General features: G+C 38.2%; 1 protein-coding gene across 7 annotated transcripts in view; it reads right to left on the bottom strand.

Moving 5' to 3' along the window:
- NEK6 (NIMA related kinase 6) overlaps positions 1 to 27,873 on the bottom strand; it is a 69,803-nt gene that overhangs the window by 20,986 nt on the left and 20,944 nt on the right. For 3 of the 7 annotated variants that reach the window (XM_076355239.1, XM_076355243.1, XM_076355237.1), the window contains exons 2-7: positions 22,510 to 22,634; positions 13,243 to 13,383; positions 11,822 to 11,884; positions 6,620 to 6,730; positions 2,928 to 3,036; positions 1,561 to 1,668 (exon numbers count right to left, since the gene is read on the bottom strand). In XM_076355239.1, coding sequence (XP_076211354.1) covers positions 1,561 to 1,668; positions 2,928 to 3,036; positions 6,620 to 6,730; positions 11,822 to 11,884; positions 13,243 to 13,383; positions 22,510 to 22,602 — 625 coding nt within the window. In that variant the 5' untranslated portion in view covers positions 22,603 to 22,634. Of the gene's footprint in view, positions 1 to 1,560; positions 1,669 to 2,927; positions 3,037 to 6,619; positions 6,731 to 11,821; positions 11,885 to 13,242; positions 13,384 to 22,509; positions 22,635 to 23,406; positions 23,446 to 27,873 lie in introns of all 7 variants that reach the window. The other 4 variants (XM_076355240.1, XM_076355238.1, XM_076355241.1 and 1 more) reach the window with 3 other exon arrangements.

The raw sequence follows: 27,873 nt of genomic DNA, 5'->3' as shown, positions 1-27,873 counted from the left end.
AAACTGTAGAAATGCTTTTTTTTTTTTTTAAGCACACACAAAATAAGGCATGTATCTTCCTTTCTTGTGTACTGAGGAGCCCCAGTGTTGTTGGCGAGTATTATCAATTAAGTTTGTACACATATAAGAAACAAATCAAGCAAGACTCACACTCAGTGGAAGAAATTGCACAAATAGTGAAACAAACACGTTGTGTTCCAAAATCTACTGAGAGCTAAATGTAAAAGAGCTTACATACTGCACTAAAAGCCAAAGTTCCTCCACTGCTGTAACACAGAAGTACCTTTGTGACTCAAAAAATTGAGACCCATTAATAAAAATGGAAAATCAGTCGCCTCTCAAGAGGTTACAGACACAATTATGAAATACTTCATACTTTAAGACTTAAAGAATGAACTGTATATACTGTATACTTTTCTATAGCATTGTAATTAATGCTAACAGTAAAAATGAGGGAGAGAGGAACCCAGATGCTCTAAACCAGTCAACTTAATTTCAATTCCCAGAAAAATGCTGGAGGTATAATCATGCTACTTGTAAAACACAGAAAAAAGAACAAGAAATGAATCATCATCATCATCATCATGACTGGTCCACAAAACATCATGACAGATGATATAATTTCTTTCCATGATAAGGTTAAGAGGCTTCAGAGGGAAGGAAACAGAAGCAACAGATGTATTACAATTTCAACGCTTTTATCAAAGGCTTATATAACTCTACTTATAAGCAAACTGTTAAATCTGTCTAAATGAAACTACTTAATGGATGCAAAATTGGTCGGAAAAAACAGTTCCCTGTCAAAGTAGAAGGCTACTTCAAGTGAAGTCCTGCACGACAGTGATAGCTCTGGATTTGTTGAACACATGCATTAACACAGGGGACCGTGGCAACACTATTGCCTTTGTGGATAACAAGTAGCTGGGATGAACCAAAGCACAGCAAAGTACTGAATAAAAATTCAGAGTGATCGCAAGTAAGAGTCTGGAAACGGTTTACAATTCAATAAGAATAAAAGCAAGGTACTATGCTTTGGCAAGAACAATTAGTTGCACCAACAGAAGAGCAGGAAAACAACCTTGAGATATGGGGAAGACATTAAGAAAACGCGGCTCTTTAAAGCCTAAGCTGAGTTTCAAGTGAAGTCCCTTTTTGGAACAGATGAACCGTGAGGGCTTTGAACACTTCCATCACCTCAGACGACAGTCACAACCCCTGTTCAGGATAAGACTGCTGATCAGCATCTGCTAAAAATGGTGGTGGTGTGACATCAAATTCCAGTAAGCAGAGTGCAGGCAAACATGCCATTTAGAGTGGAAAAGCTGCATTTGTTACATTTGCTATAAATCATACACTTACCAGGCCAGACCCTCCAGGAAAAAAATATCAAGTGGAGTTTCAAAACAAGAAATACCTATTAATTTCATATGAAGAGTATTTAAAATACGTATCATAGAAAACATAGTATGCATCCACTGAATCAAGCTTCTGTCATAGTAAGAGGACAGACACCACTTCTTTTGAACATCACAGCTGACAACCGTACAAGTACCATCTTACCTAAGGAATGTGCTGCAGTGGTTTTAGAACTAAAAAACCGGCCTAATCCAAGATCTCCCAGCTTCACCACCCCTGTGGCTGTTATAAACACGTTGGCTGGTTTTATGTCTGCAAAAAGAAAAAGGTAAAAGGTCAAAGCCTCAAAAGGTTATTTGGTTCTAATACTGCAACAGAAACACAGCCTGGAGCACGCTCTGTACAAAAGAGGCTCGAGCAGAACTGTGTTTCTTTACAGCTTTGATAAGCTCAATCTTCCAAGACTTCAAGCTCTGCACATACACAAAAATCAGAGTATACTTCCCAGCACACAAGAAATACCAATGAGGGAAAAATGTAGGAAACAGCACAACAGAATAGAGGCAACCTCTTTAAATGATGGAAATCAAAGAAATGAGTCTGCTTCTCTTTGGAAATGATCGTTTTCTACAGGAAACTGTACTGCCCGCCATGGTCCCCTCACACCAAGGGCAAATTATTGTCTCACATACACATAAATTCTGGGCTCTATACAGCCCAGTTTGTTCATGGAGTGTAAAAATTACTAGAACCCTGGGTTCCAAGCAGTCATGTCAGGATTGAGTTAGTGAGGCTCTTTCCTCACGTTAAAGCAGACTAAATGCGCGAGGCTCCAAATTTCAGCCACCAATTACAGACCTAATTCAAGTACAACTGATAAACTGCATCAGGGCATGTATAAAGGAGCAAAAATGGTATCATATTGCTGGGGAAAAAAAAAATAGTGAAGAATTCACTACTTCAAAGGATAAAGGAAATAACAAGCAGCAGAGGCTGGTATTGGTGCCTTTTGGGATATTTGCATTCCCAGGTCAAGTCCTTCACAAAGCATTTCATTTACACTGAAAGCAGCAACATAATTTTTGGATAGAACTCAAAGTTACGAAGAGTTCTAAGACAAGAGATTCAAAAATAAGTAATGAAAACTAGGAACAGGTTATGAAAGTGTGGGACATATTTGTATTAACATTTCAGAAAAGCTCGCAAGACAGAAAAACTCTTCTAAACTCTCTAAGGTCACAGCTAATATAATGAAGACTCTTTCTTAGAGTTCATTGTATTCCGTAGTCTCAGCATTTTACTTCTGACACTTTTCTAATGGCAAGTTTGACACTTCTACTTAATATCAGTGTCTGGAATACAAAGCAGCTCATCTTCCTAATACCATACTCACTTCGGACTGAATCCTTTAACAATGAGGCAAAGAGACAGAAGGAGAAATCCATCCTGCAAGCTCCAGCCTCTCTAAACATGCATTGGCTGAACATCAGCATAATTGTTTTTGAATGTAGGCGCTTACTAATTGGAACATTATATTATTATTCAGTGAAAAGAGACTGAATTAATGTTACCTCTGTGCATCACCCTGCGGGAGTGCATGTGTTCAACTGCACTGCATAACTGCACAAAATATTTCCACACCGTCCTTTCCGGGATTAACCGTTTCTGCTTTTTAAAATACTGTGGGAGGAAATAAATAAAAAGATCAGTGAAAAAGCAACATATTTGACTCGTTCCTGGACTCGTGTTAGTGAGCTGCAGGTTGCTCATGTCTTCCAGATCTGCAGCAGCATGACTTTCCTTCTGATTAGCTTTTAACTCCTTCTCTCTGTATGTAAACTTCAATGCAGTTCACTAATTAACAACTGTTATGAAAAATATGCTTAAATAGGTTTGACATTTTTGAATGGACACCAATTATAATTAGCATTAATCTCCTTAATTACCTTGCAAAACATATTTAATGCCTCAAAACAACAAATGTCTCAAATATTTTGCCTTAACAAAAGATCATTAAAAAAATCTTGTAAACCTTCATTATTGTACAGTCTATTAACAACAATAAAGAAATCTGTTTCCCCTTTTTAAAAGACGGCCAGAACATCAATAAAGTATCCTTGTTTCTTCTGTGATCAGGTAGAACAATATATTCTATTTCATACGTAATAGGAATATTAAACTAAATGAACTATCTCTAGTGAGACAGAAAGACACTACTGATCAAGAGACACACAGATCTAGAAAAAGACTGTTTTGTGTGTATTTATGCAGCACCAAGCAAAGTTGAGTCTGGATTCAATGGACCTCTGGGCGCTAATAGCTCTCAAATAAAATAATCTTAAGCATAAAGCACACAATATGAAGGAGTGCAGCATGGTGACAGTTCTCTGGAATACTGAAGTATTCTTCCCGAGCAACTTATTACAGGAATAAATAACCAGCTGCACACTTCAGTGAAGGCTAAACGTTATGTATCTTCGACTACTCTTTTGCCATTTCAGAAATGCACAACAGCCGCGCACATCACACGCAAAGCATGACCGCCTCCTCCATGGCATCCCAAAATTGCACTACTTCAGATTATTGGACCCTGACTTCTCATTGCTTCTTGCCGTGCTAGCTACTGAGACAGTTCTTCATCCAGAGCATTAACAAAACACACATAATATGTTTCCAGAGGTTTAAGATTTATCCTCATCCTTTGATATACAAGGTGTCATTGGATAACGACTATCTCTGAAATGCTGTACACCCTTCTAGCACACTGCAACTGCATTTCTTTTGCATCGTACCCTTGAGAATTTCCACAGCAGCATGCAAGAGCAAGAATAAAGGAAGGGAATTGGTTGTTGCCCCTTTCTGCATCTTGCACTTTTTCCTCCAAGTACAGACATCTGATGTCCATTGTCACATTTTATATTTTATGTGAAATGCTGTTACTGGCTCATGTTTGACTCAAGTAATGGCAAATTTTCTTTTGCAGATCAGCTGTGAAGGGGCACGACCGTGCAATTCCCCAGGCAGCAAATCTGACAGATTGCAACAGTTTCAAACCAAAACTTCATAGAGAGCACAGAGGAATTACAGAGGGTGAGGGATAAAGTGTTATATACATGATAATATTATTTAATTCTCATTAAAGTATTTAAGAGTAGCTATGCAAGACCACAAGTGATAATGTTCTAAATGTCATGTCCAATAAGATTTGCCTGACATTTACAAGAAAGCCCCAACTCTCCAGTGGGTTATCCTGCAGCACTCTCTTACATCAGCTTTACAATACCTCATAAATAATGCAGGCACGAGGGGCGTGACAAAGACAGTCCCTGTTTTTATCACTCTCGCACATTCAGAGTGTTGTTACTGCTGTTCCTACCGCCTCGCTGAAACTGAGAATCCTCACATAAGCTTAAATTCCCAAGGGATGAGTGGGGCGTGGGGGTGACACAGAGGGGCAGCAGGCAAACTCCACTTCTTCAGTTAAAGCTATGTTGAGGACAAGAATTTCGTTCTTGTTTTTAAGGGGTTTTTTTCCTTTTATTAAAAAAAAATGGAATTCAAATATTTGCACCAATGGAAAAACATCATTTATATGACCTTGAAAAAACCTAGTGCATCTTCTTCATGCCTGCAATAGACACGTGGGAAAAGAGACCAGACTGGGGAGTGCTTGCAGAAAGAACACAAGTTACAGTGCTGTTCAAGTTATCAACTTAAGAATCTACAAATTATGTTTTGGGAAATGTAATTCCTATTTATAATGACATAAAAAGTAATTTTAAGAAAATTAAATAACCAACCCTGATAGATAAATGAACATATTTATCAGTAGAGCAAAGTTTAAACTAAAAACTGTAAATGACAAAAAAAAGCTAGTATTTTATATGATGATATCTAACAATTATGTAGGTAAAACGTTTTATAGGCTAAGATTTAAAAGTCAAGCAAAACACTAGCACATCCCATGATGATCACAGCCCTAACTCCTGCTCTCACAATCCTCACTTTTTTTTTTTTTCCCCATCTTTAACCACAACTACTGAAAGCCTGAGATAAACTGCAAGTTTCCCAGGATCTGTTGGGAAAAGGGTAAAACATACGAGCAGCCACAAGAAAACAGTGAAAGATAAAAATACATGAGCTCTCCCCAGGCAGAAGGACAAGCTCTGTCTCCACAACCCTCAGTGAGCACAACCAAGACCCTGACACCCGCGGCTGCAGGAGGCAGCTGCCTTTGGCGCGAGTCACCGTGCAGTCGAGGTAGCAGCACCAGCCCACACGTACAGCTTCGGTCACCGCCGGCTCGTCCCTTGGGTTCGGGGCAGATCTGACCATCGCTCCTGCTACTGAGAGGCTGCAGAGTAAGGCCATATCTGGAATTTTGGGGCTCTCCCCTTGAATGGCTCTGCCAGCTGCCTGTTCCCAGCTCACTCGCCCAGGGGGACTCTCCTATGAGATGGAGCAGATTTTCATGGATACTGTAAATTTAGCCGCTGACTATGGACTAAATGGATAACTTGTTTGACAGCCTTTGGCCTAGTGCCTCATAGCTCTGCTGGCAAAGAAAACAAATCTGTTAATAAGATATTTTAACTGTGACAACAAGGAGGAGGAGAACTTTCCAAACATTCATTTATGATAATTACAGAATAATGATGGCAAAAAACCAGGTAAAACATGGAGAGAAGGTTGAGAGTGCTAACAAACATGATGTAACACATCTGTTCTCACAAGGGATGTACGTCTAAAGATTAACACGTCAAAGAAAATATAAAAGCAGGTGGTAACAGCTTAACTAAAGCCGGTTTGCAGCAATACAAGTATTCCTAAGAGCAACGTAAGAGAAGAACAAGTACTTGAAACATTTTCTCAAACCCAAATCCCCATTGCAAAGAAAGTCAATACACTTTCTTGAGTGTCTTCAGAGTGGCAGACAGGCTATGTGAATAGTAAATCTAACAATAATTAAATGTCCCCATCAATCACAGACTGGATAAATGAACCTTGCAAACACCGCACACGTCCCACCAAATCATACAGAGGCTTGCTCCCTTCCGGGGCAGCGACTAGAAGCAAGTGGCATAGCCTGGTGTATTTAAAATGCCACCAGACACTGGTTTAGGCTCTGGAAGCACCCTGTGGGTGTGTAAAACCACAACAGGAGAATAAAAGTGCTTTAGCACAGACGTGCTTACCCCCACCGCCTCCTGTCTCTGCCTAATCCTGAAAGTTTGTAGCACCTCTAGAACTGACACATCCTTACCTTAATCATCTGAGAGAGATCACCAGCATCGGCCAGTTCCAGGACAATGTTAAGTTCATTGTCTTCAATAAAAGAATCCAAATACTTAATTATATTGGGGTGGTTCAGTTGCTGCAGATAGCGGGAATGCAAGAAGAAAATGCATAACACTGTAAGTAACGACAACTCCAAGATACAATACCTGTACCGTTTTTTTAATCATTATACAAAACAGCTCATAATAGGTACAACTACAAACTGTGCTCTGGGTTATTATAGACAAAAATCCTGTAAGAAAAATCATTTATCGCAAGCACAGCATAATAAAATTGTCTTGAGTAAAAAGCAATACGGCCCAAAAAAATGTGAAAATGCTTTTAAATATTTTGTGAATTTACAACAGAAAAGGCTATGTCCTGAAAGACTTTGTTAAGCAATAACTGATTTTTTTCCCCCCGTTAAATATAAAAAAAACCCCAACTGTTGATTACAGTACTCCCTGAGGTATCTTTGCCCCTTAGAATAAGAACAGAATTAAATTAAAACTGTGATGGAAGAAAATAATGCACAAATTGCATACGTCAGTCTATTTTTCTGATTATTTATGCTTGCATCTGCACTAATTACTTTCTTCATTTCAGTATAGGTTTTTCTTATATTCACAACTGGTATTTTAATTTTTTTTTTTTTCCTCCTGTGTTTCTTAAAACTTTGCATCTTTTCAGATTGTTATGCTTTACTCACAGGACTAAATTAAGAAACAGGCTCAACAAATTAAAATTTCTGTTTTAGTATTTTATGTCTGAGTTTCTTAAAGTGGAAAACTGTAATTGCTTAGAACATAATGTAGTATCTAGATCTCTCTATTCACCCTCTCTTGCTCATTTTGCATTAGATTATCTTTGTCTTGTGCTCTTAGAAATGCAGTCAATTTAGAAACTACTAAAGTGAGCATTTCATCTACTAAACAGCTGTGACTCAACCTGTCTGTTCCAGGGGTTACAAAGCCAAAAGAAACACTGTTATGATCCATCATACTAATCACTCCTCTCTGCATGCACATTAGGGGATAGATTCTCCTTTGCAATGCCTCGACACTAGCGTGCATTAGCGTTAATGGGATCCATGTGCAGGCATCAGGAGAAGAACATTCCCACAAGACCAAGCCTCAAATAAATAAATAAATATCACAGGCCACCATTTCTGTTGAAATTTCTTTAAGTGTCTGCTCTCAGGTACATTGGTCAAAGATCAACTTCCAGCCAAAAAAGCACCGAAATCACAAGCAGAATAGCTACTGACACGTTACGCAGGGTTACCCTTCTCCCCCCACATCGTCACAGGCACTGTCCATCATGGCACACCCGATGCCTGGGTACTGCATACGGCTCTTGCAGATACAGTTAAGCCTGTCCCTAGGCATCGGGAAGTTCACAGCCAAACAAGCCTTTTTCTAAGCCTTGGCACCACATGCCAATAAAACACATCGGACTATGACAACTGTAACAAGGAATGAAGACTGCACACCTCTGAAGAGGTATAACAAAACCCAACATACTCAGACCCAAGCATTGCTTAACTGATATAAAGATTTTAAACATATTTTTTTGTGAGAGTGTGCACACACTTTTTACTGATGGTTTGTATTGGTTTACAGAAACTCATTAGATCTAAAGAGGGGTGTCTCTTCTATTACGATGAAGTTGTATAAAATTAAAAACAAACAAGCAAAACACCCATGCCACCACACTAATTTCTGTGATCACTCTTTTGATGAGCAGGTCTCTGAGGACTCCCGTTTCAGCAGCAGAAGCTGACACCACCCTCTGCTGAAGCTGCGCAGAGGGATGAGTGTTCTAGAAGGAGCCTTACTAGACTCTCTTCTCTGCTGGAAAGCACAGCAGACTGCCCATGACCTTACTGAGGTGTGAATGCAGATGTACGTGTTTTTCCTACTATTTCTTTCACTGCCCTTTGAAGTCTGTTTTCCCAGAACAGCCAGGTAGACCACGCTGGATAAGCCAAACTTCCATTCTCCACTCTCCCTTTTGTCAATCTTATTTTAAATAAATATAAAAATAACCCCAGAGTCAATATAACTATTGTATTTGTTTGTGGCATGGAAAAGACTATCTGAAATTTCTTTTGTCAGAAGGGAAGTATATTCATTCTCACAAATCCTTAAATGCACAAAAGATTACAAACACATTATCTTGGGTTAATGACATTTCCAATTTCTTTAATGCATCCTGAAAGTTTGATGGCAGTTAAATGCCTGATGTGTATGCACAGCAGCACTGTCAGCAAGAGGCATGTGGAAGGGTAAGGCAGCTCTAAACGAGCGAGTGTGGGTGCTGGCAGCCCAAACGCTGATTACAGCCATATTACTGAGCTGCTTTACCTAAACCTTTTAGCCAGAATTACACTGAAAGTAATATACAATTTTGTCTGGCTTCTGTTAAGTTTTGAATAATTATACTTCATTTAGAAGTCACAACCCCCCCCCCCCCCCTTTGTTTCCATGGTCACACAGAAGTCTGATCAAAAAAGACAAAGTATTATTTTGTCAGGGATGGACTACAGCAAGTTTGTGCAATTCCTTCACAAATTCCTCAATAGTCTACATTAAAAATAAAAACAACAAAGAAAGAAAAGCTCTTGCAGCAAGTTGTTTTAGTAATAGTCTATAAATACTTCATACTAGACACGAGTTTAAAAGTAAAAAGAAAGTTTTAAAAATATGAATATCCCATATTACATGGCCAGACACTAGACACAATTGCAAGGCAGATGTACTTCACATCAACAGTGATGAGAAAGAGTTAAATTGAGCAAGTTCTAAACAGACTCTGAAATACTGTGCTGAATTGGGTCCTTACACACTTTACACTTTCTAGACACAAGAACAATTATCTTAATTGATAAATTTAGGAAGTGAAAGATATTTTACCTTTTAATATAATGACACTAAAAATGCTGAAATTAAAATTATTGAGAATAAGTCATTCATTTGAGAAAAATACACCTGTCCTACTTTCCTGAAGCTGCGCATACACTACTCTAAAGGAAACCAAAATGTGAAAAGCTCACAACAGAACAAGAAACCCCATGAAATTTCGTAAAAAGCCAGGTCAGAGATCACACGTACTGTGCAGCAAGAACTGAAGTCTCACTTTTAAAACTTTTTCCTGCTTCCAAGCACGGACTATTCTGCCCCACACTGCATAAATGGTAACATCTACCGCCTAGCTCTGAGAAGGGACCTGTGTCTTACTCTGATGCAGCAGCTCTGAAGCTTTGAAATAGACTTTTCACTACTGTCCCAGCACATCCACATGCAGACCTTCAGTTATTTCTACGAAGCTGTGAGAACAGGCAGCATGGGAGCGATCAACTAGCAAAAGATGAGTTGCAGATATATTGATTTGACAAATTATTCATCTTAGGGCACGGAGTGACGCGCACTCCAGCTGCTGACGCTGACACACCAACCCTCCCCTGCCTCCAGACAAACCCTGAGTAACTCTGCCTGGCCGCCCACGAGGAACAGCCTGCGCCTGCACTGGGTTAGCAAACACGCTGACCAGAAGAGCGTCGTCGGCTCCAAAGTTGGCAGTTTCAACTTTGATTACTTTTTACTTATTATCTGCTGACCTTCTCAGAAGCTGATCTACATGCATCTTGGATAAAATTCAATGGATTTTGTTGGCTCTGACTTGAAAACTAGTAGTCACTTGAAGGAGGTGAGCTATAGGCAATATTAAGAAATAGATCCCCTTTGCATCTGTAATACAACAGGATTCAGCAAACTGACTTTTTAACATATTCAGGCTTCAGATTCCTTGGATGGTGCTACACAACTGTCCAAACAGGAAGATTTATTGACAGTCAACAATAAATAATAATTAAACTACCAGCACAGTAATGTTTTGCATAGTAAACAGCATATTAGTATGTTTCTGTAGACTGTCAGCAAGTATTCCTGCTCCTCCCTTCACCCCCAACTAAATGCATTTACTAGAATGTTTCCTAGTCTTCTGTAAAATATTGTGCAAAATAATCCAATTTTAATCAACCCTATTTAGCTCAATGTATCGTATTTGCTTTCACAACTCGGCCACTACAGTAACCCTGGTTTGGTATCTGGCTTCTTGGTGAGCTCTACACAAGAAGGTAAGTTGCCTCTGGTCATCCCACACAGGTGGATGGGAGCTGATCTTCTAGAGCCTCCTGTCATCATGGGCATTTTACTTCTGTTTCCCTCCGATTCTAATAAATTTGCACATTCTGCTCTGAATAAATCCTGTGCAAGTTTATGACATCTTCCATAACCAGAGTTCAAGACAAAGCTGCTTAGATTACCTAGAACCCAAAAATATAAAAAATTCTCTTTTTGAACGTTAATGTTGGCTTTCTTTTTTTTCCTCTATGACTGTTAAGCAACTGGACCATGTTCACACAAACTACTATCTTCATGTTTATCCTGCATGCCTTCGCTACAGTCTAGCAGACTCAAGCTTTGTCTACAACTGCATGCATATAAATCAACAATTTAAATAAAAATACCTAAAAATCACATTTACAACATGAATTATTTAATACTTTAAAAATTAAATTTGACTAGCTAAACTAAAAATCTAGCCTTCTACAATCTGTTGCCTTTACTCAAAATAGATATTTAAAGTGCAATGCATATATATTTTCTACCAACATTTTGAAATAAATTACTGGGATGGGAAAAAATCACTAGTTGGTTTAATCACTTAAAAAACACTCTCTGGTTTCAGAGCCTTTATCTGAACTACCGTTTTTTATGTGTGATACGTATACATATACATACACAACATGCCCATGCAAAACTGTTTTCCCATTTAGCTAGTTCATCAATTAGTTTATTTCAAAGTGACAAACAAATCAAAACACAAAGAGCAGAATTTACATGCCTCTCTGAAAGAGGAGTACTTGTGGGTTTTTTATGACAGGAAGATTTTTAATAGATTCCTTAGACTATAGGCAGAAAACTCAATAAAATTAAGCTTTAAGCCAAAACTCTTGCATCATGTAGACATTCTACCTTGCAAAAGAAAGCACGGCCTATTAAGATCATTGTGTGTACTATATAAGCTTTATTTGCCATAAAAGGTAAATGACTGTTGCCAACCTGAAAACGATTTTTTTTCCTCAAAATAAAAAACCGGAAAAAGTCATTGTAAAAATTCTTACCTTCAAGAGGTCAATTTCTTTAATGCAATCTTGCCTAGCCTTGGCATCCATCATTTCAAAAATCTTCAGACGAAAACAGAGAAGATGAAAATGAAACACCACCACCAACAATGAATTTTATATTTTAACAGGAAATTGGTCTTTCCTCTCCCAATTCGTATACCCTCTACTGTAATGAGTATAGACACAATCCACAGATCAAAGGTCAATTTTTTCTTTATTTTGAAACCACTAAAAGGCTAGTGATAGGGAAAAATTAATTTTAGAACCTGTAGGCAATATTCTAAGCAGCACGAAAAATAAAGATACTAGTTTGTGAATTTGCTGTCATGATTTTCAAAACATAGTTAGTTTAGTTACTATTAATTTCACATGGTAAATAAAAGATAAAATGTTTACTTTTTTCTTTTAAACAGAGATATAGCTTCCCCTGATTTCTCTGTAATAATTAACAGTAATATTGAGCATTAATATTCATTCTGTAATAATCAGAGGGTAAGTCACTAGAAACATGAGTTTAAAGGATCTGTTGAAGGATTAAAGACAAATTTCTTCAAACAAAATGCTGTTCTGAACACTGCACAATACTTTAAGCCAAGTTACAAGTCTATACTGCTTGCATGAAAGTTTTTCAGAAATTCTTCCAAAACTCCATCAGCAAGCACAGGCATTTTTCCCTTCTGTGCTCTTGTGTTCTCATGATTCATCTGTGTCGAGATGGCAGTCTCCTAGCTGTCTGACTATGGCTATTAGGGCCTTGTTCTTTCACACACATTTAATAATAATTTAGTGAACCCTTTTTATAATGTAAAAAGTGAAATTAAAAATAAAAATTAAATTGCACTACTGCTACATAATTCTGATTTAGAAACATTATCCCTCGTCACCTTGGAGCAGGTTTAAGACGATGCAGTGCAAATAGACTGCTCAAAATGTAAACAGGGTCCCATATAGGATATACGGGCTATACGGAGAAGATAGCCACAGAGGATACAGCCGAGGGGCAGGCAGGAGCACAGTGGGGGCACTTGGCCTCTTATAACCAGATGTAAACTGAGCATCATGAAACTAGCCTGACTTAATAAAAATTTGTAAAACTACTCTGAGACCTTCAGAAACATTATTCTTTATTCCTTATCTTGAAATAATAAAGTAAAAAAAAACCCAACCCCAAACCCTCTAAAACCCTATTGAATAAAATAAGAAAGCAGAGTGTTGCTTTTTTAAAACGTAAAAATATCAAACCAGATCATCCAGTGCTCTCAAACCTTAAACAATCAATATATAAAGCATTTTATTGCATTATTACTGCTGACAAAAGAATACTGGAAGAGGTATCTGACTCAAAGTAATCTGTGTAGACACTTAAAACGTTTCCATTCTACTTGCTAAATATTAAGACTTTGAGCTTAAATGCTCACCTGAACTTTCTTTAATGCCACAGGTTTTCTGTCCAGAAGACAAGTTGCTTTGTAAACTTCGCTGAATTGTCCTCGTCCAATCTTTTTCTCTATCTGAAAATCTGCCAATGTGCAGCGATATGGGTACGACGTTAAATGCCTCTGTTCAGGTCAAAAGAAATTAAGTCAGTGAACTAGGAAAAGCGATGCAAAACCATGAACTTGCATTCCCAATCTGTCTTCTTTATGACTGCAAACTAGCGGTTTCTATGATTAATCATATTCAGGAGGATAAATTCCTCACAGTAAGGATTGCCCAGCAAGAATGACAAAGAAATGTGGTGTTGATTTGGCATACAATGGACAACACAGTGGTCTGGCTTTCCTTTTCCCACCTTCAATTTTCTTTGTCCACTTCAGACAATACTGCACCAGAGCAGTTGCAATATAAAAGCGAAGCATACAGCCGCAAGCACACACACACACACGTAATGGCAGAGACTTGCATAAAAATATTACCCAAATCAAAGCATAAAACTAGTAACAGCTACCAAAAATGCACAGAACAGAGTTAAGATTGCCAATATGCACACCCTCTTGCTCTCATTTCTGATGGTCAAGAATTTAATCTAGGCTGATCAGTCTATAGGTAATTCTGACCATAAATGCATTAATTCCTAGTAAATTTATTAGTAACATAAGCTGAATCAAGTTAAATGACTTTTTTTAAAAGGAAATGAAGTCTTGCCTTCCATGTAAGTAACTAATTAGTCCCAAACTACTGTCTCCCTAGTAACAGACCCTCTCATCAACTTTGCCTGCTTGTGTCACTTGGGAGACGCTGATGCCTACTTCTGAGCAGTCTCAGGTAAACACCCAGCCAGGCAGGTAGACACAGCGTAACGAGGATTAAGTACTCCATGGACTAGGAATTGCTCCCTAGAGCCATTCTGGTCTCTTCTGTAATTAACATGACTGCTAACCAACGTTTAAAAAAGAAATTATGAAAATTAATTACTTAAAATTTGCCACGCACGCCGAGTAGAGTATTTTTAAGCTTCAGCATCTTGAGCCATATCAGAGTTCCCATCGAAAACCACAAAAAGACAAGTACATAACGAAAGTTGGGGGGGAGGGCTTCCCAGGGACACAGCCATCGTTTGCAGCAGACAATCCAGCACAAGTGTCCAGGGAGAGCAGGCCAGGAGGGCTGGATGTTTTAAGGAGATGACTATTGCTACCACTGTCGTTTCCTAACACAGAGGGGTGGGGCTGGAAGTTAGATTTAAAATGCAGGTAAAGCTTTCAGTCCAGCATCTTTTGCCAGCACTACATACAAGACAGTGTGAGGACCTCTTACAGTGTGTATTTATTTTGGCAAGTAAATAAGTTTGGACTTCTTTCCTTTGCAACAGAAATAAAAATGACTGTTCAACAAACAATAAAAAGTATCAAGCAGACATTTGAAAAAGCTGCCAGATATCAAGGTGTCTGTGCAACTCTGAACTACAGTCACAGTTATTTGGCAGAGGTTTTATAAACAAAGTTGTAAAATGCAATGTTTTTAAGAAAACTCGCCAATAAAGTCCCCTAAATAGTAATTTCTGACCCACAAACTGCATCAATCAACCAAGACAAGCTATTTTGAAAACTGTCACCTTTACAGCATCTTTATCACAACAAACACAGGAGAAATCCCTACAACAAAGGCTACTCTACTGCAGGCCTACTCAGGAAAAATGATCACGATTTATAAATGCTGATGATAGAGATGCAGATATAAATCACAAACCAGACAGTGAAAAGACTATCAGGTCTTTTTGCTGTCATCTTCCCCCTCATCTCTCTGGCAGTGAAAGGCTGTTTGTTGCTGGAGCTTGCCCTGCACTTCCACACCACTGCCCTATGTCAGCCATTGAGAACTTACCGAGCATAAAGCTCTGTAGTTATGAAAAGAGAGGACTGTTGCTAAACTGAAAAGCTTGAACGGTTATGAACTCCAGAGAAGACAAAAATGCAATACCATCATGTCCAGCCAATGCCTGCTAATTCAAGCAGGCACATAACTGGAAATTTAACTCTAGGCCATCATGATCATCAACTTTCTCAGTTTAAGTTCCCTAAAAGAGCAAACCCACTCCTTTTCAGATGAAACGACACTTCGAGTAATTATTTTTGAAATGCCAAGGCCACAGGTAAGTTTTTCCATCTATCACCACGAGCATTTAAATATTCTCATACTATGAGAAACGGTTTTCATTTCTCTAGGCTAAAGACGACACAATAAAAATTTTAATTCATGAACAATAACCTACACAAATAAGAAGGCTGCATTAGAATTTGCAGTTATTCATGAAGGCAAGTCACACAGAAATAGGAAGCTAATTTCATCAAGTATTTCCTTTAAACTGTTCAGGCAGTGTTTCCCTTTTAAGATCACTTTAGTCTCCCCATGCTCTGAAAGAAGCCCCATTACCCACCCTACTGCACAGCCACCGCTGGCTGCAAGCAAAGTTTGTGTTAGCAAGCAAAGGAAGGTTACTCTCAGTACGTGTGCTGTGCTTGAAGTTATACTGCATTTACAAGCTATAATACAGGAAAACAAAAATAAAAATTAAGATTCAGGATTCATTTCTCTAAGTTTTGCAGTGTACACTATACAATAAAACAGGAGGATCCTTTTACTGATGAGGAAAAAGGTAGCTTATAGGTCATCAGATAAACAGCAGAACGTTCAGATAACACTGCTTTATTATTTACATACATTACCCTTTAAGATACTAAACTATCAACAAAGTAAGGCAACATGGGATGAAACCAGACAAGCAAATATTCAAAGTAATCATCCCCTGCAGCTTTCTCAGATTAAATTGGTTGCAATCGCTCTTTGCAGGGATTTGATAAACAGTAATACTCATCGATATACATTACAGTAATACTCATCTCATTCCTGGGAGTGCTAACGAAACATTCGTTTATGTGTGGTTTTTGTGTGACGAAATCACCAGAAGAATGTCTGAACACAAGTATTTGTTCAACTTGACTGGTGACTAATCAGGAACATCTCCATTTCCTGACTTTTTTACATATGAGCTACTAAGCAAATTAATTGAGCTGTCCAGTCAAATCGCTTTACCCAGCCAAAACAAAGGTGTCAGTATATAAAGTTACAAAACACTTTTTCCTAATTAAAAAATAGAAAGGAATCAAAGCATTTCTTTAACCCTGAACATGTGCCTCCTGAGCCACACTCTTCTTGAGTAGTAAGAAAGTTTGAGCAAAAGCTTTTCTAACTTGGAGTTAACGTTCACAATAGAGGTAACAGTTTTAACGAGACTTTATGAAGCAACTACCATAAAACTTTCTTTTTAAGGAAGAAATCCATGCTGCAATCAAGAATGGTATCCATTTGCCCTTCATAAATCATTAAATTGTGTGTTTAAACCAAGAGTGTTTAAGTGTAAATTAGTATTTTAAGCATGTGCCAAGAAATATCTAGCAACTTCTCAACTTGAAAATACAAATAAATGTTAGGCAAGTGACAGGGTGTATGTGTGTGTCCTAACCACTTTCACATGGTTAGCACATAAAGTCTGCTTGCCATGCTGGAGTTAATGCTGGGTGATGACCAGACACCTTAGCTGATATGTTCTGGCATCCTCCAGGACTACAGCTGCACGTTTACATATGCAATGACCTAGATTTGCATTTGCTATCACAACCTATCAGACCTAATTAAAGTAATGGAGCTTTCATACAGGCTAGAAGATGTCTGATTACGGTATAAACCAGAGAGCATGCTCAGGTTAGACCAAACCATACCAGAAAGCTCCCTATTGATTACAGCAGTCAGTTTTCCCATATGTGTTTAAAATTAACCTTTTATGCTTTACTGTACTTAAACGTCAGCAGGTAGAACTCTTCTAAATACTGTTACAAGGACACATTTAGAATACCCAAGAAATATCTACCTCCTCAGAATATCATGCCTATAGTCTGGCCTTACATGCATTTCACTTATTTCTTTACTTTTGACAAGGGGAACTTGTAAAGGGGAAATTGAAAATTTTTTTCAAGTCCTTCCATGTTTAACCACCACAATTTTTCATAAAGCTGTCAAAGAACCAATAGCTATTCATTCAAATAAAGCATTATCTTTATTTCTGCAAATCTCAGAGATTTCATATACAAATTGTGTGTAAAATTAGATACCACCATCATCTTCAAACCTGTTCATCAAAAACAGAGTTTCTCATTTTCAGGACAGATTCAGGCTCAGTGAAGGGTTCAGGTCTGCCTGAATACAGGAAAACCAAGCCACTGTCTCTCCAGAACAGGTTTCAAGGTCAATGATGGAGCTTAAAAAAAAAAAAAAAAAAAAAAAGGGGGGGGGGGTTGGAGAAGGGGAGAAAAAAATAACACCCACACCCACCCCCCCAACCACTGGACCTCTAAAGATACTATGAAAACTGGGCTGTTTGCACACTTCTGTTCCCAGGGCAGCTGTAGGAAGGGGACAGTCTGGGAAGAACTAGTTTTGAGACAAAGGCTGTTCTCTTTATCCACACAATGAAGTCTCATTCTGCTACTACTCCATTAAAAAAAAAAAAGCCAAAGATTAAAGTCAATTAATTCCTCATTCAAATAAAGAGGCTATTCATTTTTAAGAAAAAATGCAGAGATTATTCCAAGAACAAACTATTCTGGACAACATCTCTGGCACACATGTTCTCTTTTAGATGTAATCACTGATGCGAGAGCAAAAATTCCAAAGCTGGCAAAAGTATGCAACGACAGCCCTCATCACAATACTTAACACAGAAGTTTGCCAGAACTTTCAGCCTCAAATTTTGAGGTGTTATGAGATTTTCTGCAAAACAGAATTAGTAAGGTTTTATAATACTAAAAAAAGCCAATGAAATAAAAACTTCAGCTATATTATCTTGTACAAACCTGAACAGATACGCTGCAAGGATAAGACACTTTAATAAAGATTAATAGGAGTCTCTACATACCAGATTATAAAGCAACCCAGGCAAATACAGAGGATGACAGTATTAGAAGTGTTCCTTGACTGTATACTTGCTCCTGGTAATAGTATGCAGTTTCTACTTATGCTTCCACATTTTCAGGGATGTCTGTTACAGTACCACCAGAGACGTCTGACCAGAGGCGACTCGACTCTCTGAGCATGCAAGAGTACAAACATGCCAAAATTTACAACTAGAGATTGGATACAATTTCCCCCAAATCCTTCATACACTGCTATAACCACGTGCAGGTAGTACAGCTACATAACCTGAACAGAATTTTTATATTTTTTAAACGAGTAGTTGTACAGCTCAGAATTTGTGTTTTGGGATAAGGAAGAGTAAGAAAAAACTGTTCTGTAGAAAGACTTTCAATCTCCAGAACAATTAATGTTTGGCCAATAAATTTACCACTTTGTAATTATTTAAGAGCTGAGGAAAACCTGAACAGTCCTGAGAAAACTGTCCAAGCAGCCTTTCCTGCAGCCTCTAACCCAACGTTTCAGGCAAAGGAGAGTACTGAGAGACTGAAGACAAAAATATCAGTAAAATACTAACGTGCTGCACAGCAATGCCTGTATTCTCCCAGAGGCACAGAACAAAATAAGCCTGAGTGAGCTGAAAAAAGGGGAATGTTCTCTGCTAACTGCACAATATATAAACCCAGAGTGCTAATGTTAATTAATAATAAAGTCAGTTGTTTTACTGCTGTCTGATTGGCATGGGGAAAAGCAGCACTAGTCATCATTCTGCACAAATGGCTACAAGGTCACAAGACGTTTAGATTATTTGTAATCAACCTAAAAATTGTTAAAGACTGGTTAACCAACAGTTAAAAAGTCAGACACTACAATCTTTAGATGCCAATAAAAGCATCTTTCCTGTAGAGCCATGAAATGAAACATTGTTTAGAAGAGTAAAAACATACTTGCCCAATTAATTTTCTGAAATCTCATTAAAAAATTTAGCCCGACTAAGTCATACACTTCTGACCTGAATTTTAATTATCTTTACGCTGGATATAAGTTTTTTTCTGATATTTGCAATGCATCATTAATTTTAAAGCAATGGTTTCCTTGCTTCTAAAGTGCATACTTCATCTGAATGACATTTACCGTAAACTAATTTCACCTTTAAAAGACATCTGTGTTAGTAGATGGGGAAGCTTCAACCCCTCCAGTTGAACACATATACATTATAAGCAATGATTTACTCTCAACATCAGTGTTTCAAACCTCTTTATGATGTCCCAAATTATACACCCATCTCCATTCAATAATGCCTACCTGAAAACAATTTTGCATACTTTGAGGTTGAAATTCTAGTGTGAATTTATGAGAATACATTAGAACAGATTGATTTAAAAAAAGACCTTCTAAGCTCACAAGAAATGAGGAAACTTTTAAAGCGTGGATTTGATTATCCTTCAAACAGGTAGTCAAGTAATTATTGAAGAATACATCACGTTTTTCAATTTGCAGCTTCAAAACTAGACTACGCAGTAATCATAAAATATCCTTAACCTGACCTGTTACCTAGAATTTAAAGTTTGCTGAAGAACTTGGCTTGAATGTCAAAGTTTTAACATCCCTATCAGCAAATATTTGTAGTAGCTTATGACAAGGAAAGACAGAAATACCAGCTTGAAAATAGCTGACCAAGGTGATACTCACAAAGAAATTAATATTAACATAGAAATAATTAGGCATTACAGAAAACGATAAATTGAAGACTCTCTGCTGCCAGTTCAAACCTACCTTCAATTCGCAGACCAAAATGAAACTACCATGAACAGCTCTGCTGCTAAGCTGTGTGAGTATATAAAAGGGTTGTTTAAGTGAGTTATTAGGTTTATATAGTACGAAAACTAAGTCAAAAATTATAGATGCATATTTTTATATCACTGATTTAATGCTAAATAACTTCTATTGCTTAATAATTAACACTTTCACTTGAACACTACTAGAAAGTGTTCTGTCTCTTGCTGATGACTTCATCAGGGTAATGCTGGGCAGGTAAGGGAGCCAGCAGCTAAACTGTGATTTTATTTGGCCTTTTTTATATTTATATATTCACTTACTCTAATTAGAAAACTTCTAAATATGAAGCATTACTCAAAAGTGTAATCTTATTACTAAACTATAGTAGTTAAAGACAAAGAAAAGTCTGATACACTTACTCACTTACTCATAGCTCTATACTAACTAGTTATAAAGCAGAAATAACACCTCTGTCAGAATGAAAAAAGAAAAAGCTTTAGGAAGCAGCATAATTATAGGAAAAGTTTCTACTAGAGGAGCACACTGTTGCTCTGGTCTTTTTGGGGGTGACACAGTAGTTTTGAATGAAAATGAAAGAAATGAAGGAAGAGAGGGCCATTCCATACAAAAAACCCTCCTCATTTGAGACTCTAAAAGCTCAAGTTCTGTTTTTTCTGCTTAAGCTTTTATCCCTGCCATGCATGACACTTCTTGTAAGACAAGTTTGGTCAATTTTTCCTTCCTAAACCTCTCCCTCTTCCACAAACAATTATATAGCATGTCTGCATTACTTCTATCTTCAGAAGAAAGAAACTATGTAATTTTGGATTCTTCTAGAAAATAGACAACATAAAATTGAAAATGATATATAATTATGTTCCTGCAAAATGGAAAATCAGAAATATGTAATAAGCAATCATATCATGCCATCAATGTAAGGTGGCCTGCCGTCTAAATGGTACAATTTTTGTTAATTTCTAAACTGAGTTTGCTAAGGAGAGGCATTTTTTTCTATTCTCTGGTAGACTGTATATTTCTGTTATTCAGCTTTTTTTTATTATTTTAACAGCAAAAACAAAAGAAAGTCTTTCTGCAATCCTAATTCCAAACTAGATCATTCTCAGAACAGTTAATATACTCCGAGACCTCCATTAACACAACTTGGATATTAACAGAGTTGAGGGGAGGTTTCACTGAACAATGACCATACAGCAAAATGAGCCCACTCAGCATCAGCATAACAGCAGAACATAGATTATTAGCTACTAATTACACTTAACTATGTCATTACAAATTCTAACATGTGCTCCAAGACGCCATGAATGTATCTGCTGCACAGGAACACTTCCTAATCTTGTTCATGAAATAATTACAGGGGCTCTATCCTGCCAAATGAGGCAGTAATTAACCTTAATTGCTCAAAATGCAACTGGCTAATTCTAGGAGATTAATCAAGGGGATTCAATTATTATTAAATGACTTAATATGACAAATTGCTACATTAGGAGAGGGGGGCTTTGCTTCATACAAGGTTACTTCCCCAGCAGTGCTACGTAAGATATGTGCACCGTTGTGCTCTATGTGTAGGCAACTTAGGGTTTTTGCAAATCCTATACTGCGTTTTGATACAGCTTTCCTAATGACCACTTCTTGTTCAAGGAACCTTGATCACCACCGGACTGCACGTTAGGAATGACAAATTAACACCCACAGCCCCCTCCCCAAGGAACGTTACACCACAGTTGCAGTAGTCTTCTTTGACAGCTTTTCTACAATGTTTTGTTTACTCCTTAAAATACATATGGGTAAAACTTAATTGCTCTGATAAACAGTCTAAAAAAGGCAAGCAGTCAGAATTCACAAAATACAAGTTTCACGATTACAGTGGAGGTATCGACATTACTTTGAATACAGGTCTAACCCTAGTTTTAGCCCACTTCTGCAGAAAGGCAGTGAAGAGAGAGAGGTATGAGCCACTATGAAACTTGATAGTAGTATAGGCAAAATACATTATGGGAGAGAATCCAGGGACTCACAGGAAATGAAGTCAGAAAGCCTACAGTTCATGTAGGATGAACTTTTTCTTGTATTTGGTAATTACCTCTTCAGCATTTATTATTATTAAATTATAATAGGAGATAAAATACGTTTATTCACTCACACAATCAACTGCTTTTCTTTGGCCTTTTCTTCAAGGAATCGAAGAGAAGAGAAAGCCAACACAATACATGTTTTTATAAGATGATTTAAAAATACTTGCTTTAAGCAAAATTCAAAGTATTTCCATTTTCTCTTATTATCATCAAAAAACCAAGAGTCAGGAAAATCTGGCTGGCTGGCAGAATCCCAAACTGGATATACCCTAAAACTGCTATAACTGCACTATAAACAAAAGGGGGGGAGGGGAGAAGGCTAAATGCCAAGAAATCTATAGACCTTTATAAAAGGAAGAGAAGAAAACAGAGAAGGAGAAAGATTGAAGAGATACATGCACTTACCTGAGGATCATGCTGATATTCCTGCCCCGGCAGCTTGCAAAGAGGGTTGTTCTGGTCCCCTAGATGATGTGGATGGTTATGCTGCCCTTCCATGGTATCATACCAAACTCTGCCTCACAGTTCTGCTGGAGTTAAAAGAAAGAGGGGAGAGAGAAGTCTCGTCACTGTCCATTCAGCGCTGAAAGCAAGAAACTCTTTCTAGGGGTGTGCGTACACATGGTTGTACATCAAGACAGCAAGAACCGATTCCTTCCCTTTCTTCCCTCGGATTGACTCATGCATACAATTCTCAAACAAAAATACCCTTATCTACCACCAGACCCCCAGAAGCTCCGCTCGCCAGTGACAGACCAGAACGCACCCGCTGCCGCCTGCAAGCTGAAAGGACACAGCAACAGGTCAAAGCTACCCTAGCTCTCCTGAGATTACAAAACAAAAATACCAATGTCACAAATATTACTGGTATAATTTCATAATAAGCAAAATAGCAGAAAAGGGGTTTATTTGGTCAGTGGTATGTTATCTACAAAAGGCATTGCTTTTGTCAACTCCAACAGCAGCTAGTGTTACTTCCCCTGAACCTAGATGATCCCCAACGGTATCAGACACTTAGTGGACAATTCAAGAAACATTAGCATGTTTCCATTTGTAAAACAAAAATGGCAAAAAGTCCCACCAGAAAGTTGTAGCTTTCTTTGGCCAGGGACAACCTAAAAAGTGCAGCTTTACCCACACTCTTTCTTTCCCATCCCCAAATTAAAAGTTTTCATGCAGGTTGGTAAGCCACAGGAAGCAGTAGCTAGAAACCATATTAGATTCAACAAGATCAAAGTATTATTCTAGGAACAAACAAACAAACAAGGGAGAATTCCATGAATGAGTTTGTTTCAATTTTACCTGCAGCAATTACTAAGCACAGTTGTCCAGCAGAATTTCCTACAAAAATTACAGAAATTAGAAGGATGCAGTGTTGGAGAAGAGAATCTAGCAAAAGTTATCAGATACAGAGCTTACTGTAAGGAGGAAAAAATAAATTCACCATCACTGTTTGCAATGATCCTTCATTTTCATTCTAAAATTACCCTTCACCCTATACAGACCAATTCAGTCTCCCCTCCCTTTTTTAAGTGCAAAGATCTCATTTGTGAAGTTCTGAGTCACAACACAGAACAAAATTTAACCTTCATTTATGCTGGTAGCACAGCTGGTGAAGAGCTGTGAAATTCAGCACCTGTAACATAAAACTTCTACACATCACATCTTGGGTCTACCTTGAATCAAATTATTTCACAGTATAAGATCAGTTTTATTTTGAGCAGTATTATAAAGCCAAGCAACAGTCTGTAGGTAAGAGGAAGGAAGAAGAGACACAAGTACTTGGCTGAGAGGGCTCAAAAAAGAGGTTATAATCAATTATAACACGAACCAATTAGAAGGAATCGGAAGTGTGGTAGTCAGTTGTAATTTTATAGAATTTAAAAAAAAAAAAAAGGTTTGGGGGGGGGGGGGGGGGAATCGAAGAGTGAAATTCCCACAATGTCTGAATGAGGCAAAGGAACTTATTTCCCGAACTGGATGCAGCAGACTTGTCATTATTTAAATAGGATGCTGGACATTTGAAAACACCACCCAAGTCCAACACACAGCAGTATGGGTACGACTGCTCATTACCACTGTGCAGAAATACTGCATTCCTCCAAGTGCGTGTGTACAATGCCACTGCCTCAGCATCAGGACAAGCCACTCCTGCCCACGAACCCCAGCCATGATGCTGAGATCACTCTAAGCGGTTTCCATGCTTTCCCTCTCACAAGGTCCCTCCCCGCGGAGGGAAGGTGCACTCAGATGCTGCGGTTTCCAGGCCAGCACAACACAGTAATCTGAAATGATAGTCTGCTCGCCTTCAAAGACTGTACCATAAAGTTGAAAAGAGCTGCCCATCAGGCAGCTGAAACATTCCTAAGTGCTGGAACAACAATGTGATCCCAGATTAACTAATACTCCTCTGACACAGAGCTGTGCACAGATTTCAGGAACGCTGTAGTAAACAGTAACAGGGCAGTTACAGGCTTTTGGCTGAAAGCCTGTCAGATACATCTTCTGTTTGCAGAAGCACAGAGACCGGGCATATACATAATTTCTAGACCTTCTAGGAAACAAAAAACATACTTGAAACTATTAGCGCCGCCATGTCTGAGCCTGACTGTGGGACGAATCCCGGTAATTTTATCAGCTATTCAGGGGACACTCAGAGTGGATCACAGTGCTCCTTGCTTCATGCCAGTTCTGGGGTCAGGCTCTGGCCCCGAGAGCAAAGCCAGTCCTTAAAACACATTCACAGCATACACAGAACATGCACAATAAATACACTAACATCCTGTCCCCACAAAGGACTGTATGCAGTTTTTTGGGGCTTATTTAGTATGTTTTTCATAGCTAGTTATTCATTATCCACACATGCTCTAGGTAATATGTCATTTAGAGTCACATTTTTGCTGTCCTTAGCAGTAACTACAAGTGTAATGGTGACAAGAGAAGATTTAGTGGCCAACATGAGCATTTTCAGAAACCTGTTTCAAGAGTTTTGGCAAGTATTCACTCAGTGAAAGAGCACAACCTGACCTCATTAGTGTATTAATAGTGCATGCCTGGCACTTGGGCAATGACTAACTCTTAATTTAAAATACAAAGGTATTTTAAATATTTGGGGGAGTGGGGGAGAAAATATGATGCAGAAGAATTTCTGTAGCAAGTTGTGCTTGGTTCTTTTAACAGTTGTCAGTGAAACAAACCTTTAGCTCTGGCAGATCTTTCCGAACACCAGCTACCATAACATGTGCACACGCAATAGTGGGGAGAAAGCAGAGAAAAGGCTCTTCTTGTTTCTTAGCAAATGAACTTTCACTCTAACAAACACTCACTAGAGAAGAGTTGTGAGAGCTGGAGTACCTGCTGCATATAAACACGCTAACACATGGGTTGCTCTCAATAAAAACAGTTTTTCAAAGTTGTACTATGAAACTCCAGTGGGAAAAGGATAATCACTATTAGTACGAAGAAGTTTGATTTTAAGATTCCTTCAGTATTGGGCATCTATAGGTTTATTAGTAACCAGCTGAATACTTAAAAAATAAAAATATGTCTCTTGGTATCAACGTGAAACTGTCCTATGAAATTTCTACCTTATATTACACTGCCAGAACTATCTTAATTATTTTATTATTCATGATTTGAAGAAAGGCTGTTTACTTGAAGGGAGAACGTAACACACGTTCTCTCTCTTCCAAGTCCACAAGTATAGAGAAAACACTGCTAGGGACTGCAGGCTACTGACAGCCTCGCTTCTCGCCACTTATCTCCAAAGGAATTCAGAAATTTCACATTTACAGCCTCGAGATAAAAGGCATGTCCAGGCAGTGTCATGTGAAATATGCAGTCTAACACTGATCAAACATCATATCTACTGCATCCTGCCTTTGGAAAGGACTAAAGCTCAAAAAGAGAAAAGGGAGTTATTTCTGAATATGAGAACCCAAGTCATCTGATCATACACAAATCTGGGACATTCCTAAGAGAACCGTAACTTTCCAGCTGCCCTAAGGAAACTCAAGGTACAATTACTTACCGAGAGGCATTAGACAATGGGAAGGCAATTAACAGCTCAGAACAGCCAAGCTGCCACGAGCGTGTACGGGAATGTATTAGGCAGAGTATTTGGGTTTGGTCGCTGTTTGTTTAAAGCACTACAGCTGGAAGCAAAGGAAGAAGAACAAAATATCAGCTTTGAAAAGAGATACGGCACAGCTCACATGACACCAGCTCCGAGCCCGCTGACACCTACGGGACAGCGTGTCCTGCTCCAAGCTGTCAGCTCAGCTATTCTTGGGCTATGGGCAAGCACATGTTATAGGTAGACTGGAAGGGGAATCCCCGGGAAGGGGCTTCACAGAGGGTCTTCAAATAGCAGCCAACAACACAAAGGCACTTTATTATGTCAAAAAAGGTACACAGATTGCACAGAATTGTAATTCTGTAAAATTCTATGTGTTTTTTGAGATTCTCTCTTTTAAAAAGTCTAACTACAGAACCAATATTGCAATTATATTTTCAAAATGAAAATGTTGAGCAAAAAACATGACAGTGTCCGATACAACTGCTTAAAACCAGTGACTTTCACCCCCATTCCAGATACTTGCACTCTCCTGAGGAAGTGACCACGTTTTGAGCTACATTTTACTAATCCTGAAGTTAGTTTGGACATTAGCTGCAACATGTTAGATAGGAGTTATTTTAGACTACTGAAGAAAACCATAAACGCATAAGAAATGTTTAAATCTGTTTAGCCACCCCTTACTCCATCACTCCATTCAAGGCTACACAATCTGTGCACTAAGTAACCTCATGGAATCCAACAGTTACCATGAAACCCTTCCTTGTAACTACAATAAGCATTTGAATGAGATGTAGCTTACCAAAAGCCGTATCTTCATTCCTTTGAAAAGGAATGATCTTCTCAAAGTTACTTGAATGAGTTACAATCTCCCACCTCACTCAGGCTATATGGGTTAGGATGGAAATACCTCATGCTAAGAGAAGCTGTTTCTAACATACAGCATCATGTGAATGTTAACCACACCGCAGTAAAAAGGCTGAACTACATAACATTTCAGCTTAGTTAAAGCATGTAATGCCTCATTAACTGACAGCAATATTAACAGGTAATGAATTTTCCTTTAATCATTTTTTTTAAGTAGCAATCTTAAATGCAACACTTAATTCACCAACATCTAGAACCAGTGGTCACCATGTCTAAACCAAAGTTGTATCTCCCCATCTAATTCAGTCTTTGACCTGCATGAGAAGTGGGAGAATATAAGTGTACTATCCTCATGTATTTTAGGATGTAACTCTACTAACAACTGGACCAAGATCAACAAGTTTACTTTACATGAGTATCATTGATTTCTTGATTTTCTGTATTGTGTCAAATAGGGAAGGAAAAAAAAGCTACTCAACACAAAACCAAGCAGTGACAATAACACTCCAGATTCGGTCTCATTTCCTCATTATCAAATGGGGGGGATGGAAGGAGAGCAGTTGCAGACAAATAATTGAAGATTTTTTAATCTGTTTAAACAACTGAAGACAATAGTAGGAAATAAGACAAGAGGTCTTGGAATAAGCTCTCTTAGTATTGGCACGTTTTTACTTTACAATGTTCTAGCTCTGCACTTTTACTTCTCAAGTGACAGACTTTTTTATTCCTGCTTCCAAATTTCCTACAAAGCTTTGCAGTGTCAAACATTTTCTGACTGGGTCTTGACCATGACAGTAAATTAAAACATTTTTAAATTGCATGAAGCA

This window comes from Aptenodytes patagonicus, chromosome 18 (assembly GCF_965638725.1).
Source record: "Aptenodytes patagonicus chromosome 18, bAptPat1.pri.cur, whole genome shotgun sequence".
NCBI classification, from domain to species: Eukaryota; Metazoa; Chordata; class Aves; order Sphenisciformes; family Spheniscidae; genus Aptenodytes; species Aptenodytes patagonicus.
The sequence above is the reverse complement of the archived record's forward strand: the minus strand, read 5'-3'. Positions and strand labels throughout refer to the sequence as shown.